The sequence below is a fragment of the Cucurbita pepo genome, chromosome 13, assembly GCF_057944985.1.
Source record: "Cucurbita pepo subsp. pepo isolate OVF chromosome 13, ASM5794498v1, whole genome shotgun sequence".
Classification (NCBI taxonomy): Eukaryota; Viridiplantae; Streptophyta; class Magnoliopsida; order Cucurbitales; family Cucurbitaceae; genus Cucurbita; species Cucurbita pepo.
In genome coordinates, this window is record NC_141810.1 from 14,711,999 (window position 1) to 14,725,218 (window position 13,220).

At 34.7% G+C, this 13,220-nt stretch overlaps 1 protein-coding gene across 3 annotated transcripts; it reads right to left on the reverse strand.

The window, feature by feature from the left end:
- Nucleotides 1-421: 421 nt before the first annotated feature.
- On the reverse strand, nt 422-12,388 carry LOC111809021 (uncharacterized). 3 transcript variants are annotated; one of them, XM_087116727.1, is made up of 21 exons: nt 12,066-12,388; nt 8,894-9,373; nt 8,067-8,321; nt 7,319-7,443; nt 7,155-7,199; nt 6,896-6,977; nt 6,637-6,705; nt 6,303-6,473; nt 6,138-6,203; nt 5,364-5,432; nt 5,114-5,257; nt 4,892-4,965; nt 4,339-4,542; nt 3,800-3,891; nt 3,633-3,709; nt 2,054-2,179; nt 1,932-1,974; nt 1,814-1,860; nt 1,056-1,117; nt 916-967; nt 422-800 (listed from the first exon to the last, which is right to left on the reverse strand). In XM_087116727.1, exons 2-21 carry the CDS (start codon nt 9,059-9,061, stop codon nt 756-758), a joined length of 2,016 nt encoding a protein of 671 aa, XP_086972853.1. In that variant the 5' UTR covers nt 9,062-9,373; nt 12,066-12,388; the 3' UTR covers nt 422-755. The 3 variants fall into 3 exon arrangements, with proteins under 3 accessions (XP_086972853.1, XP_086972852.1, XP_086972854.1); XM_087116726.1 differs by having other exon boundaries at nt 8,894-9,385; XM_087116728.1 differs by having other exon boundaries at nt 8,894-9,385; nt 12,030-12,388.
- Nucleotides 12,389-13,220: the final 832 nt, after the last annotated feature.

Consider the following 13,220-nt stretch of genomic DNA (forward strand, 5'->3'; position numbering starts at 1 on the left):
ACATCTAACTTTAAGAATAGATGTAATATCTTATCCTGTATGTTGGAGAATGAAACGTGGTTCACGGCATTCAAACATCTAACTTCAAGAATAGATTTAATATCTTATCCTGTTTGTTGGAGAATGAAACGTGGTTCACGGCGAGCACACTACAATGGGAGGTTCTAAAGCCACCCATTAGTGACTCAGTGGCTTGCTTTCATATTGTAGCCCACTGTGGTTGGAAATGCATGGTGGAATGGTGGAGTCTGAGACAAGAGGGCATAATAAGAAAGTACAAAATTATATTTTTTAGAATCAATTATACTAGCATATTTAATCTCGTAAAATCATAACTCTATACTAAACAATATCACATGCTATTGCAAAAATGTTGTCTAAATAAAATTTGAAGCTTTTGCATCATTGAGGCAACAAAAAATGGCAAATTTCAATGCTATTCGTTTGCAGAAGAATATCATTCATTATTCTGTTCTCGTTATGAGGAGTGTGAGAAAGCAAGAAAAAAACAGAAACGGCAATATATTACACGATCAGCATTACAAGATACATAGGAAATACATTAAAGAACACAAAAATTTCGGTGTCTGCCTTTTGGCATCACTTATAGTACACTACAAATACAATAACGATTGGCTCATATCATCCACTGAAATTTCTTGCAGACAGAGGCAGCCACACATTAATAGCTAAAAGAATAATCAAGGAGCGAAGGCATCTGGACGATCTACCCATTGCGCTTCATGTGCTTTCTTTTATGTTTTCTCTTTATTTTGCATAGAAATCATGTGTCTTTCAAACTGTGAAAACCAAAGGGAAATACATAAAGTCCGGTTGCTTTCATCGCAAAGGCCACCAGATTCAAGGCAATTAAACAGAATAATATTGAGTTTCCAATCAAGTATGATATAATACCTCGGCATTTTTCAACTTCTGCTCCTCTAATTCTTCAACAAGACGATCAATTCTGAAATTAGAAATAATCGAACATTAGGTTCATGAAAATTTGGTTAGAAACGTAAATGGTAAGTTGAATGCTTGGTCTTAAATTATACCTCTGCTGCAGATGAACGACCTGAGATTGTAACTCTCTTTCCCTCAAGGTAGCCGGTGGTGTCTGGTCAACATTGAAACTATCATTAGATGAAGTAGCCTAGAAAATGTCACATAAAAAGCACAAATAACTGCATTCGATAAGAGCCATGACCATGATCCGGCAGCCTTTGGCATCAAATATAAGAACAAAGCCGATTTCCCCTCAGATAATTTGGAAAGAAGACTGACGCAATCAGCTTGGCACACATGATATTTATTGTTATCATGCCTATTAATTCCACTTTGCCATTATCATTTATTGTTATGATATTTAATGTACCCTGTTTCTACTGTTATCATGCCGATTATTCTTCATTATTCCTTTGTACAGAAAAATCGCAATCCAGTAATGGCAAAGCATGTAAATGCCTCAATTATGGGTATTTAAAAGATGTGGAAAACTCTCGGGGGTTGGTTTGGGTCTTCAGTAGGTTCAGTTCCTCCCTCTTGGTCTCAATTACTAAAGATTTCTACGCTTTATCTCTTGTTCTTTTAAATTGGAGCCTTCTCTATAGTTACCAGTTTGTTACTTTTTGTTTGTTTTTTGCTCCTTTAGTTATGAGATTTCCTTTTTCTGTATAACCCTTGTGTGTTCTTTCGTTTTTTTCTAATAAAAGTTGGTTTTTTCATAATTTCTTTTTTAAAAATACAAAGTCGATTATGTACCACTGAGCGGCTTTTTTCAAAATTAACAAGGAAATCAAGTTCATCTATGTACCTGCAGAAGGTCACTGGTGACCGTCTCTGATACATCTGGATTCTTGCCTGTCAGTAAAAAATATAGTATAAGAAAATGTGCCAAAAAGCCAATTATAATAACAAAAAGAGGAAAATACCAGCTGTTTGTTCCAAATACTTGATCAATTTAACAATTTCTTCCTGTCAACAATAATGATAGAAATAAGAAAATTATTTTGAAGCACTGCAAATACAAACAAGAAGGGCGAGAAAAACAGACCCGTTGAAGGATGTTCTGCTGCAACATGCATTGCATCGATGGAAGGAGTAGAGCAGGTGTGAGGTTCATGGATGTTGGACTTACCGTCCCTCCACAGACTGGGCTAAATGAGCCCGTCATAGGACCCTAAATACAAAAACAGAATGGCAATGGTTACAAAGCCATTGCCTAAAAGGTAAATGTCTAAGTTCATTGGTGATATGAGAAGTCAAGTGCACAAATCCCCAAGGCATACAATATCCAAATCGATTGGTAGAAAATAAGATAAAAACTAGTAAGATCAAAAGTCCACTTAAAAGAAATGGTAAATTTGACGGGAAATTTTCTACCAATCAAAAGTACCAAGAGCCTCATAAAAAGTCAATAAATGCAGAAGTGCACGAAACTCAAATGTGAACATGAATACATGCATGGTATAAAATCAAAATAACAAGTAAAAATCCACCTGTTCTTAGAAAAGATGGCATACTTCGAATTCTGCATAAATTGTTGGCTTGCTAACTGAGTTTGGTTCGAGAAGAACAATAAGATTTTTAGAGAGATGGAGTGGCCGTTTGTTGAGATTTAAGAGGGGTGAGATTTGATGTGTCCCTTAGAGCGCATCCCTAGGCCTTTTTGTAATTAGGATCTTAGTTCAATTTTGTTGGATTGGAGTCCCTTATTGTAGTTGGTATGGGTCTCTACTTTTTATTGGGCTTGATTTTTTTTGTATGCCCTTTTAGATTCTTTCATTTCCTTAAACGAAAGATCAGTTTCTTACCCCTAAAAAAAAGGGCTTAAAGATGCATGTTTGAAGTCGAAATAATTTGCTCAAGTAGTTCAAAATAGTCATACCCTCACAAACCCAAATTGATAAAATGGAAAAATGAGTTGAAGATTAATATGATTAAAAATTCACTTTAAAGCAGGAATAGATTTTATGGGGGATAATTTCAACCAATCAAAAGTACCAAGAGACTCAAGTATAGTCAATAATGCAGATGGAAATACAAGGTATTCAATCAGTTGCAAAAGCACAGCATGATCAGCATGCGTGACATGAAATGGAAATAACAGGCAACGAAATCAAGGACTGCATTTATTCACTCTAACAAATAAACTTAAAAGGAAGCGAATAAACCCCTATGAAAAGATAAACATCTTAATGTCAGAATTTTGCTAAAATTTTTCAAAATAAATCATTCAAAAATCACAATAACGAAGGAATTTATCTTAAACTTGAGAAGCCAGCATGTTTTCACGAGCATAACAAAAAATTGCAAAAGAAAGTTCATAGTTCTGAAAATATTCAAACAGCACAAGAAGAAAGAAGAGACCAAACCACCTGACCTTTGAGTTTTTTTTATCCCTAACATGGTCACATAATAGGTCAAATACAATGAGGATTAAACTTGATGGTTTTCCAAGGAAAAAGGTAGGATAATAGTTCGTATGCTTTATATCATGGGCCTATTCACTACAGATATACACGCTGCAAATTACTAAAATTATATCTCTGCAATACTTCCCTTCTACACATGATTCAAACCTGCAAGGCAATTAAGTTTTGTACAAGATTTCAAAGTAAATGCAAAAATACCTTCGGACTAAGTTCTGCTGAAGTCACTTTAAACCGCCCCTTGCGTTGAACAACTGTTCCATCTGATGTATCCTCGACTGAATAAGATATGTAAGAATTTTATGACCTTAAAGTTGTTAATATGAACTAATTTAAGCCCAGAGGAATAGAGAAGCCAAAGAACATACCAGATGAAACGTTATTTGTATCTCTTTTCTGGCGATATAATAATGGACCACTGTAATTACGCTCAGATGGAAGTTTTGACTGCAAATAGTCCCTTTGTTGAAGTTTGAAAAAAAAAAAAAAAGTTATGGTCAGACTTGCCTAAACCACATTGTGAACATCCAAAACAGAAACATTTCACAAACCAAAGGAAAACGTGTTCTTCAACTGATAAAGCTCATTCTGAAATTTAAAATTAAGAGAAACAGCATAGAATCCATTAAGATACCGGCTGCCTTTTGTCTTTGGCCTTAAGGGCGTTTGTTGTGTGAGGGGATGGCAAAGGATCCCTCGCACTTGAGATAAAAAAAAGAAAATAAGAATCCATTCAAACTTGAAGCAAAAAATTCAAAAATCAAGTAGAACAAACATCCTCAAGTAACAAGCTTATTATCTAATACAGAGAGTACGAGCAGATGGATGGTGACTTTGCTGGAACTATAAAACCACGACAAGGAAAATATAATGCATTCACAATAGTGTAAATTAGAATAAAGCATACCTATCACCATCGACAATAATCTTTTTAGGAGAGACAGCATTGTCAGAAATTAGTGAGCCGCTGAAAGACCTCTTATTCTCTGACATGTAATGACGTGGTAAGGAACCACTTTGCCCTGAACTCTCACCCTCGGTTCTTCCATTTTCTCTATCCAATGGCCATACACTGTCTGTGCTTATATCTTCATAGATGTCAAAACAATCTCTGCATCCGAGTATCAAGACACAATATTACAATAAAGAGAAACTGTCATTTTGATTTTTCCTTAAATTATCAGATCAAAATTCACCGCACGGTTTAAAAAAAGTTAATAAAGTAAAATAGGAATGTAATATAAAATGAAAAATTGACAAATTGTTGAGAGTTCAAAATTGATTGCTTCAAGTTTATTTACTATAGATGTTCCTATAAAAATTGCAGAATAACTTAAAGACGTTTTTTCTTTTATTTATTATTACTATTATATATATATATATATATATATATATATATATATATATATATATATTATTTCTTTTTTTTTTGGAGGGGGGGGGATAGAAAATAACCATACTTGAGTGCTTCAAGAGGTTTTACAGGAAAAGAAGCAAGGGAGCTCTCCAAATCATGAAGATCACTGAAATCATCCTAAAACAAAAGAACAGGAAAAAAAAATGTCAGAAAATGTTTGATTATAGTCAACAGACTATTCAAGCTATTGATTCAGAGAACAAATGCTAGTTTTTCCATGTCCATAACAAATGATTTTAGTAAAAGTTATTGTAGACAGTAAAACCTCCTGACTAGCTGCAGCAGTTGGGTGATTCAGCCTTTCAAGAGATGAACCCTCTACTGGAAAACTAAAATCATTATTCTGGTTTCTTTGCTTTGTTGTATGTACATCTAGGTCTTCTATGTTTGACATATCGTCATCTTGAATCTGCAAGAAGCTCCGTAGTCAAAATGAAAGGATGACTGCAGTAACCATTCTTACAAGCAACTGATAAATATATGAACATGCTAAACCAGACAATATTGATACTTACAAGGGCAGCCTGATTCTTCAAATCCTCAAGGTTGAAGTTCCAGGCACTAATTCCTCGAATATACTCTTGCTGTGCAAGATAATGGAATTTAGATGACACTAACACGAAGCAAATGGCAGATACTAACTTTTACAATCAGCACAATGAGGTAAATTCAATTCATGTACTTGAGTTGCATAAATACTCCCAAGGATTGAAAAACTAGTTATACCTGTTTTCTCTTATGTTATCAAATTATTTTCTTCAATGAATGGTCTCATTAGTTTCATTATTTCCCCCTCCATTTCATTTATTGATAAAATTGTCCCCCCACCCCACCCCACCCAAAAAAAAAAAAAAAAAAAAAAAAAAAAAAAAAAAAAAAAAAAAAAAAAAAATCTTTTTTGGGAAAATGTGGTGCTTGCAGTTTTTGGAGAGATTTGATATGAAAGAATTGTAAAATCTTCAAGATACTTCCACCAATTTTGAGAAGTTTAGGACATAAATCATTTCGTTAGCTCTAAGAGGGTGTTCTTTTATCCAATCTTTAACACTAATTGGAGGAATTTTTTGTTATTCTTTTGGTTGCTTGACGTTGATGCCTTCTTCTCTTACGTACTTTCTTCTCACTTTAATGAAATATTATTTAATAGGAAAGAAAAGATTAGGGGAAAAAATGATTCAGCACGTGCTTTTGTGTCAAGTGCAACACACTTAAAATCTAGGGGCCAAAGCCCAAAGGCTCCAGACAATATCAAAACTATGCAACAGATAATGAGTTTCTATAATTTGCACCTGTGACAAATGCTCCTTGTCCCCATACAAAGCCTTATTCTGTACCAGAAGATCAGCCTCTTTTGCCTGTAAAGACGATATGGCAAGACAAACGGTTGAACAAACTGATATCTTCCAGAGAGTAAACAATGCAGATAAAAAAAAGGCCTGAGATTAGCTTGAGACCTTTAGCTTTTTAAAACGTTCCCCTAACGGAGCAAGGCCATCCAGGATTGTTCGAGTAAGATAATCAACTGAACGGGCATGTTTAAAAAAAGGATGCTTTAGGAGCTTCTCTGAACTTGGCCGTTTCTTTGGATCCTTCACTAGGCATGTAGCGACCATTTCTTTGAATGACTGAAGTAATTTTTTTTTTTTTGGATTAGAAATTGTAATTACAAAAGGAAGATATAAACAAGAGAAGGGATAGAAAAATATACGGAAAGATCCTGAAACAACAAAAGATGAACAGAACTATACAACTCAGAGGGTATTTAAATCTCCCTACGGGATTACGTACCTTGGAAAATCTCTTATCTCTTTCATAGTCAAGACCAGGAGGAGCATTTTGTAGTGTCATAAGCAAAACCTGTAATGCCAAAGAAGTTGAACTTTGTCAACTACAACAGTCGTAGACTAATTTCACAAGGTTTCCACGTTCAATGAAAAAAATGATAAAGCCAAAGTACAAGTGACATAAGAAAATTTAACTTAGACAACCACACCAGTCGTGTGCATCAGTAATTTCACAAGTTTACACGTTCATGGAAGGTACATACTTTCATTGGTGGGTATTTGGAAAATGGAGCATGCCCATGAGCCAGTTCAAGTGCTGTTATTCCAAATGACCAAATGTCTGCCCTATTGCAGCAAGGAAGAAGAAGATATATAAAAGAAAGCATATCACAGAAAAAGAAAACTTCTAGCTTACCCTTCTGCATGACACAAATCACAAGAAAAGAAATACTATAATATAAGTTATGAGATATCACATCACATGCAAATGAACAATCACATGCAAATGAACAATCCACTCACTTGAAGTCATATCCATGTAATTGCTGCATAACTTCAGGTGCCATCCTGAGGATTTCAAAACAGGAAATCTCCAGAATTACATTCATTTTTTAATTCTAGCTCTAGAAGGAGGAACAGAACAACCCAAAAAACTCAAGGCACAGAAGTGAGGAATAGAAGGTTACCAGCAAGGAGTTCCGACAAACGTGTTTCTTGAGCGTTGCCTATCTCCAGTATCAAACATGCCCGCCGAGACTCCAAAATCAGCTAATTTCACTGTACCATTAGAATCAATCAAAATATTCCCAGCCTGCCACAAAACAAGGCTTGTAAATGTCTTTAGCCAGAAAAGGAGAAAATCACCTAACATTACTTCTCGAGCAATGTCTTGATATGCTGGAGAAGAAACTCAAATGCATACAAAGAGCAAAATACATAAATGAGCTAGATTGTTCAGTATTTATTAATCCAATGACATTTAGTTTAGTAGAAAACTCGAGATTTATGTGGCACTACCATTGTTTCAATTGCGTGGAGATGTAGTTCAATGCAACACATCATCAAGTATCTTAGGAAGGAAGGAGTTGGAAATTTTATCATCTCTAACTTCACCTCCTTACTGGAGTTCATATGGATAAAGAAGAAAATTAGCTCTTCTCCAGGAAAAGTTCATTAGTTTAAAAGAAAAAAAAAACAAAATTATAAGAGAAAAAAAAGTAGTGCATTCTCCATGATGAAGGTAATCTAGACTTGCTAACACTTCACATGTTTTTTGAACAATTCATGTTAAATACTCATTTAGCATCATTTCTTACACTGAACGTTGCATTGGCATCCAGCAGCACAATTAAACAGAACACAAAGAAACCATCTGCAGTTATTAAAAATATCTTAGCCAAAATATGATAAGATGATCAAGGAGCTATAATCAACCTTCACATCTCTATGGATGTGGCCATGAGCATGAAGATAAACAAGAGCTTTCAGAACCTCCCGCAGTAAGGTAGCTATAACAGTCTCTTCAAAACCTTCCGGATAAGCAGATTTCATAATATGAAGGCAAGATCCCCCAGACATGTATGGCATCACAACCCAGAGGTAGTGACCAGCAGTGAAGGAACAATGTGCTCTTAACAAATTTGGATGATCAATCAAAGTCATTGTTTGAACCTCACGCCGAATACCATCCTGGACAATTTCCTCCAACATTAGTTGTAAAGACACAATACATGTACAAAAATTTAAAAAGAAAAAAAAAAAAGTTTTATCGGATTAGCTGCTTTTCTTTACATGATTTTGTTCAATTTTCCAAATTTTGAGTAGGTAAGTCTACAAATAAGTTCCTAATGTAAAATAAAAATATAGGAGTAATACTGGAGGAACAGAGAATGCCCTCAAAGGGATATCCTTCACAAAGTGACCTTAAAAGTTTTTTCTAAGTAAATTAAATAGTGAAATGCATTAAATAATAGTTCAGATCATGAAGCACAATAGAGCAGACGTTACAGAACCATCAATGCAGAACAAAATAATTCCACATCTTATGGTCCTTTGGAATCTCGATACCAGAATGATGACAATGAATACTTGATATAATAAAACATTTAAGTTACTACATAAAAGACATGCATAAACTTTTTGCTGAAAGATACAGTTACGATTTATGAAGCAAGGTAAACCATATATGAAAGGGTGAAAAAGGTCAGAAACGTGTTATTAAGATGAGAGAAAAAAAATATGCAAGAGATTGATGAACATACAAGGTCATTGTTGCACTTCTCCAAATCAAGAACCTTTATAGCGACAATCTCATTTAGCGGAATGCACAGTGCCTTGTATACAGTGGCACTGACACCTTCACCAACTTCTTCACGTAAGTCATAATCCTTGGCATTCACTGGATATTTTTTTTCTGAAGGATTCTCCATAATTTTGCTTTTACATTACAGCAGCGATCCCTTTTTGCCCAAAGATGTCCCAGCTGACGTAAAACTAAATAAAATATATTCTGAAGACATAATCTTCAAATCAATGTAAGGAATTTCCCATTTTGACGGCATTTTTCTCAGATCAGCAAGACACTGTGAATAACTTGTAACAGCATCAAGAAAAATGGAAAATGAGTTCGTCTGATGAACCCCAAAAAGTTGATGTCAATAAGCATGCCATCTCTTTAGCCTTCAGCAAATTAAGTTCTAAGACCATCTACCAGCAAACAACCAACAGAGCTTCCAAGACCACTGAAAAAATTTCTGCAGACGAATAACAGAAAAAAAAAAAGAACAAGTTCAGTAAAAAACTCCAAAGGGAAAGAAATGCAGAAAATTCACAACTACGACTTACTTTCAGATTTCCACAACTGAAAATAAACGGAGACAACAAGCAACAGTTCAGGGTGAAAAAGTCTACACAAAATTTCAACTTCTAAATCAGATTTGCCAAGATTGAGAAGTAATAACCGGCAAATTTTCTTCCCAGCTTATTCTACTAATAATCATGACTTTTGTGAATTTTATTAAGCATAGATCATATGTGAAGAAATTGAAGAAGTGCAAACACACAAATCCAAAAGTACATTCAATTCTTCCATCCTAACAGGTCTAAAGAATAAGCAACTGATGCCTGTATTTTGACACATATAACACCAGACAGCCAGCTAAGCCCAAAGGTCATACAAGGTAAACATGAGGGTATGGTAGCCACACTAACAAAGAATGTTAAGTATTGACAGGATCTATAAGATTAGAATAGAAACCATACAGAACAAAAAAGTAGAGTAAAATAATCTCACGTAATCCAAAGAACTAGGATAGCCTCCCTCTCGAGCAAGCTCAACACAAACTAAAACTTTCCTAACATCAACCCATCTTGCATACTCCACCATCATATAATCATCTTCAGACTAACAAAGTCCCAGTTTATGACCAACTCAAATGCACCTTGTGCTCAAGATGTGCATCAAGTGTTGATAATTGATTGGCACCACCTCCTCCCAAATTCAAGGTGACAGATTTGGAAGCTTGCCAGTTGACCACAAGATAAGGTTCTTTTCTTTTTAGATTTGAAACAATTTCATTGATGGTATGGAGTTACAAAAGAAGGAGAGAACCCCAATAAGGAAATTACGAAAAGCCTTTCCAACTGGAAAGGAGTGTGGAAAAGCTATAGGGATGGAATAAGGGAAAACATTTACACCAAGTTATAACTGAATTAACTATAGCATCAAAACATCTATGATAATAAAGCTCCTTTTCTTGGTAGGTTCTTCTATTTCTTTCTTGCCAAATATTTCAACAAAAAGCTCTGACAAAACTTTCTCACAGCATTTTTTTATTCTTTTGGAATGGGTGCCCTTCAGTTGACCACAAAATAAGGTTTTGATTGGGGACTATAACAAATTGTAAGAGGTTGAAAGGATGCTCGAGCCCCAACTTTCTCACAAACTTCCTCGCATGGAAGTGCAATGGCAGCTTCCATACAATCATCTAAACCTTCTATTAGTGCCAGCTTCCAACTCCTACACAATAATATCTAGCTCCTTTCCATTGCCACCCTCAATCATTGAGATATATACCACACCATCTTCAATTAGTTGGCCACAATTTGCAATATCCTGCTGCCGCCACATTGTAGCTACACTTGTAACTTTCTTTAACAAAAACATTTTTCATTAATGTATGAAAAGATAAAAGGTAATAATAACATCTCCCTTAGGGAGAATAGAAGGAATAAAGAAAATCCCTTCTATTTATGATACTTCTTATACATTGCTTGCTAAGGAAGATTCCCCAACTTGCATAAGTTCATCATTCGCTACCATCCCCATCAAATTTGCTACACCAAACTCCAACTACTTCCATCTTTCTTCGAAATCCCACCCAGTTCCAACATTCCTTTATATGTTGGCTTGCTTAGGAAGATGCCCTAATTTTACATTCACTTCCCCCTGCCAAATTCGCTGCACCGCCCTGCAATGGCATCCACCTTGCCTGGAAAGCGGAAACCTCAACTTCGTTCCAACCATGATAATGGTCGTATTAATATTGATCTGCTAATTCCTCGCAACCTATTGAAAGCTAGAAGTCCAACCTACTTATAGCATCAACAATCATAACAAAGCCAAAGTCAAAGAGCCCAAGTGTAATTTCTCTCAAAAGATCCCAATTACCTTCAATTATTATTATCAATATTTTAACCAATTCCCAAAATTCCAATAACGTTGAAATATTTCTTTTCAAATAATTTAAAAGGTAAAAAAAAATTTAAAAACATAAAGAGGGAGAGAGAAGAGGGAGTAGAAACACTTAAATCCTTCATGGTTATCTCATGGTAGAGGCTAGGAGCACGGTTATGCATGACCCGACTAATTTGACACGCTCTCCTAAAAGCACTGCAGGAATTAAATGCCAATCTACTAAACAAATACAAAACTATGTTTACTTCTTTCGGCCGTGTCCCCCAATCCAACCTAGTTTCCAAAACAAAATTTCTCAAGCATTGGATTCGGAATGACTCACCAATTGCCTATAACTCACTAGTTAATACATCCTATCTGTAGCACAACAATAGAAATGAATAAAATTTCGACAAAGATTACAAGCCCAATTTTCAAATCTTCAAACTAAAATTCACAGCAAACATTGATAAAAACCCGAATTCCCCAATCCAAAAACCAAACTCAAACGCTACAAACAAACGGATTTCAACTCCAACATGCAACCAACATAATTCAAACTCCACGATGCACAATTCCCCAACTTGCGCAAGAATCCTTTTAGTATAAAGTACAAACAAACACATGTCATACAAGAAAAGCAGCTGAAACGAACATTAACAAACCCTACATTAGATAGGAATCAAACATAAGAAGATAGAAAGCAGATGACGAGAGAATACCACAGAAATTTGACTTCCCGACAATGTCAGAGTTACCTAGGGTTAGGCGAGAGAAGCTCAAAAACGAACTCCAATCGAAAACAAAAGTGGAAGAAGCACAAAGAGAAGTGAATCGAAGTGGATTTTCAGGTTGCAGTCCAAGAAGAGAAAGACGATGAAGGTTCAGACTTCAGATTTGGGCTCTCCAGTGAGTATGAATCAATGAATATTACCTCTTTTTTTTTTTTTTTTTTTCTCTTTTCCCTCTGTATCCAACTAATTATTGACTCTGAGTTCCCGGGATCGAATCTCCCGCCGTCGCCGCTATTAAAAATACAGAAACAAAAATAAACAATAAATTAAAAAAAAAAAAAAAAAAAACCAGAACTAATTTATTTCTGGAATTTAACAACAATTCCAGAAAATATGAATGGATACGACTTTAATTTGATGCAAATTTAGTCGTTTTTTTTTTCTTTTTTTGAGAGAAAAAAGAAAATTAAAATTAATTTAAAAATAGTAATGGTAACAAGATCGTGCAAGTGGAGCTGAGGGTACGTATGACTAGGTCCCCTGGGGCAGGCCAAATGGCTCCCGAGTTAATCGGTTGAAAATATCGGCACTCGTTTTTCTGGATCGGCGATATTTTGGAGAGTTCTCAAGCCTATTTGATTGTTTTTTTAAATTATTTAAATAATAACTAAATTCTTATAAAATTCAATTATATTCGTCAAATATTATTAATTTTTTTAATAATTTTAAAAGTAAATTGAGTTATAACTCTATTTTTTTCCAAATTTTCAAAAAATTAAATATAATCCAACCAAGTTGATTTAATTGGTGTCTATAGTTCATTTTGCCCCGCTAGCTCATGAAATTTGTTTGGTACTATGAAAAATATGGACACATAGTTTTTTTTCTTTTTAATTTAACGTTGAAATAATGTAATTGTTGAAATAATGTAATTGATAACGTGAATTTAATATTAGCACGATCATATAATTAATTTAAATAATATTATCGATTCAAAATTCAAAATTTTAATTTACATTAAAGACTTTAATAAGTTTGGTTGGGGTTTTTTTCTTTTGTCTAATATGCTTTGATGGAAAGGATTGAAAAGGAGGAGAATGACATTTGAAGAAGACAACCAAGTTGAGAAAACGTGGCCTATTAATCAAACTTTTCTGCCCGATTGGGACGGAGACCGAA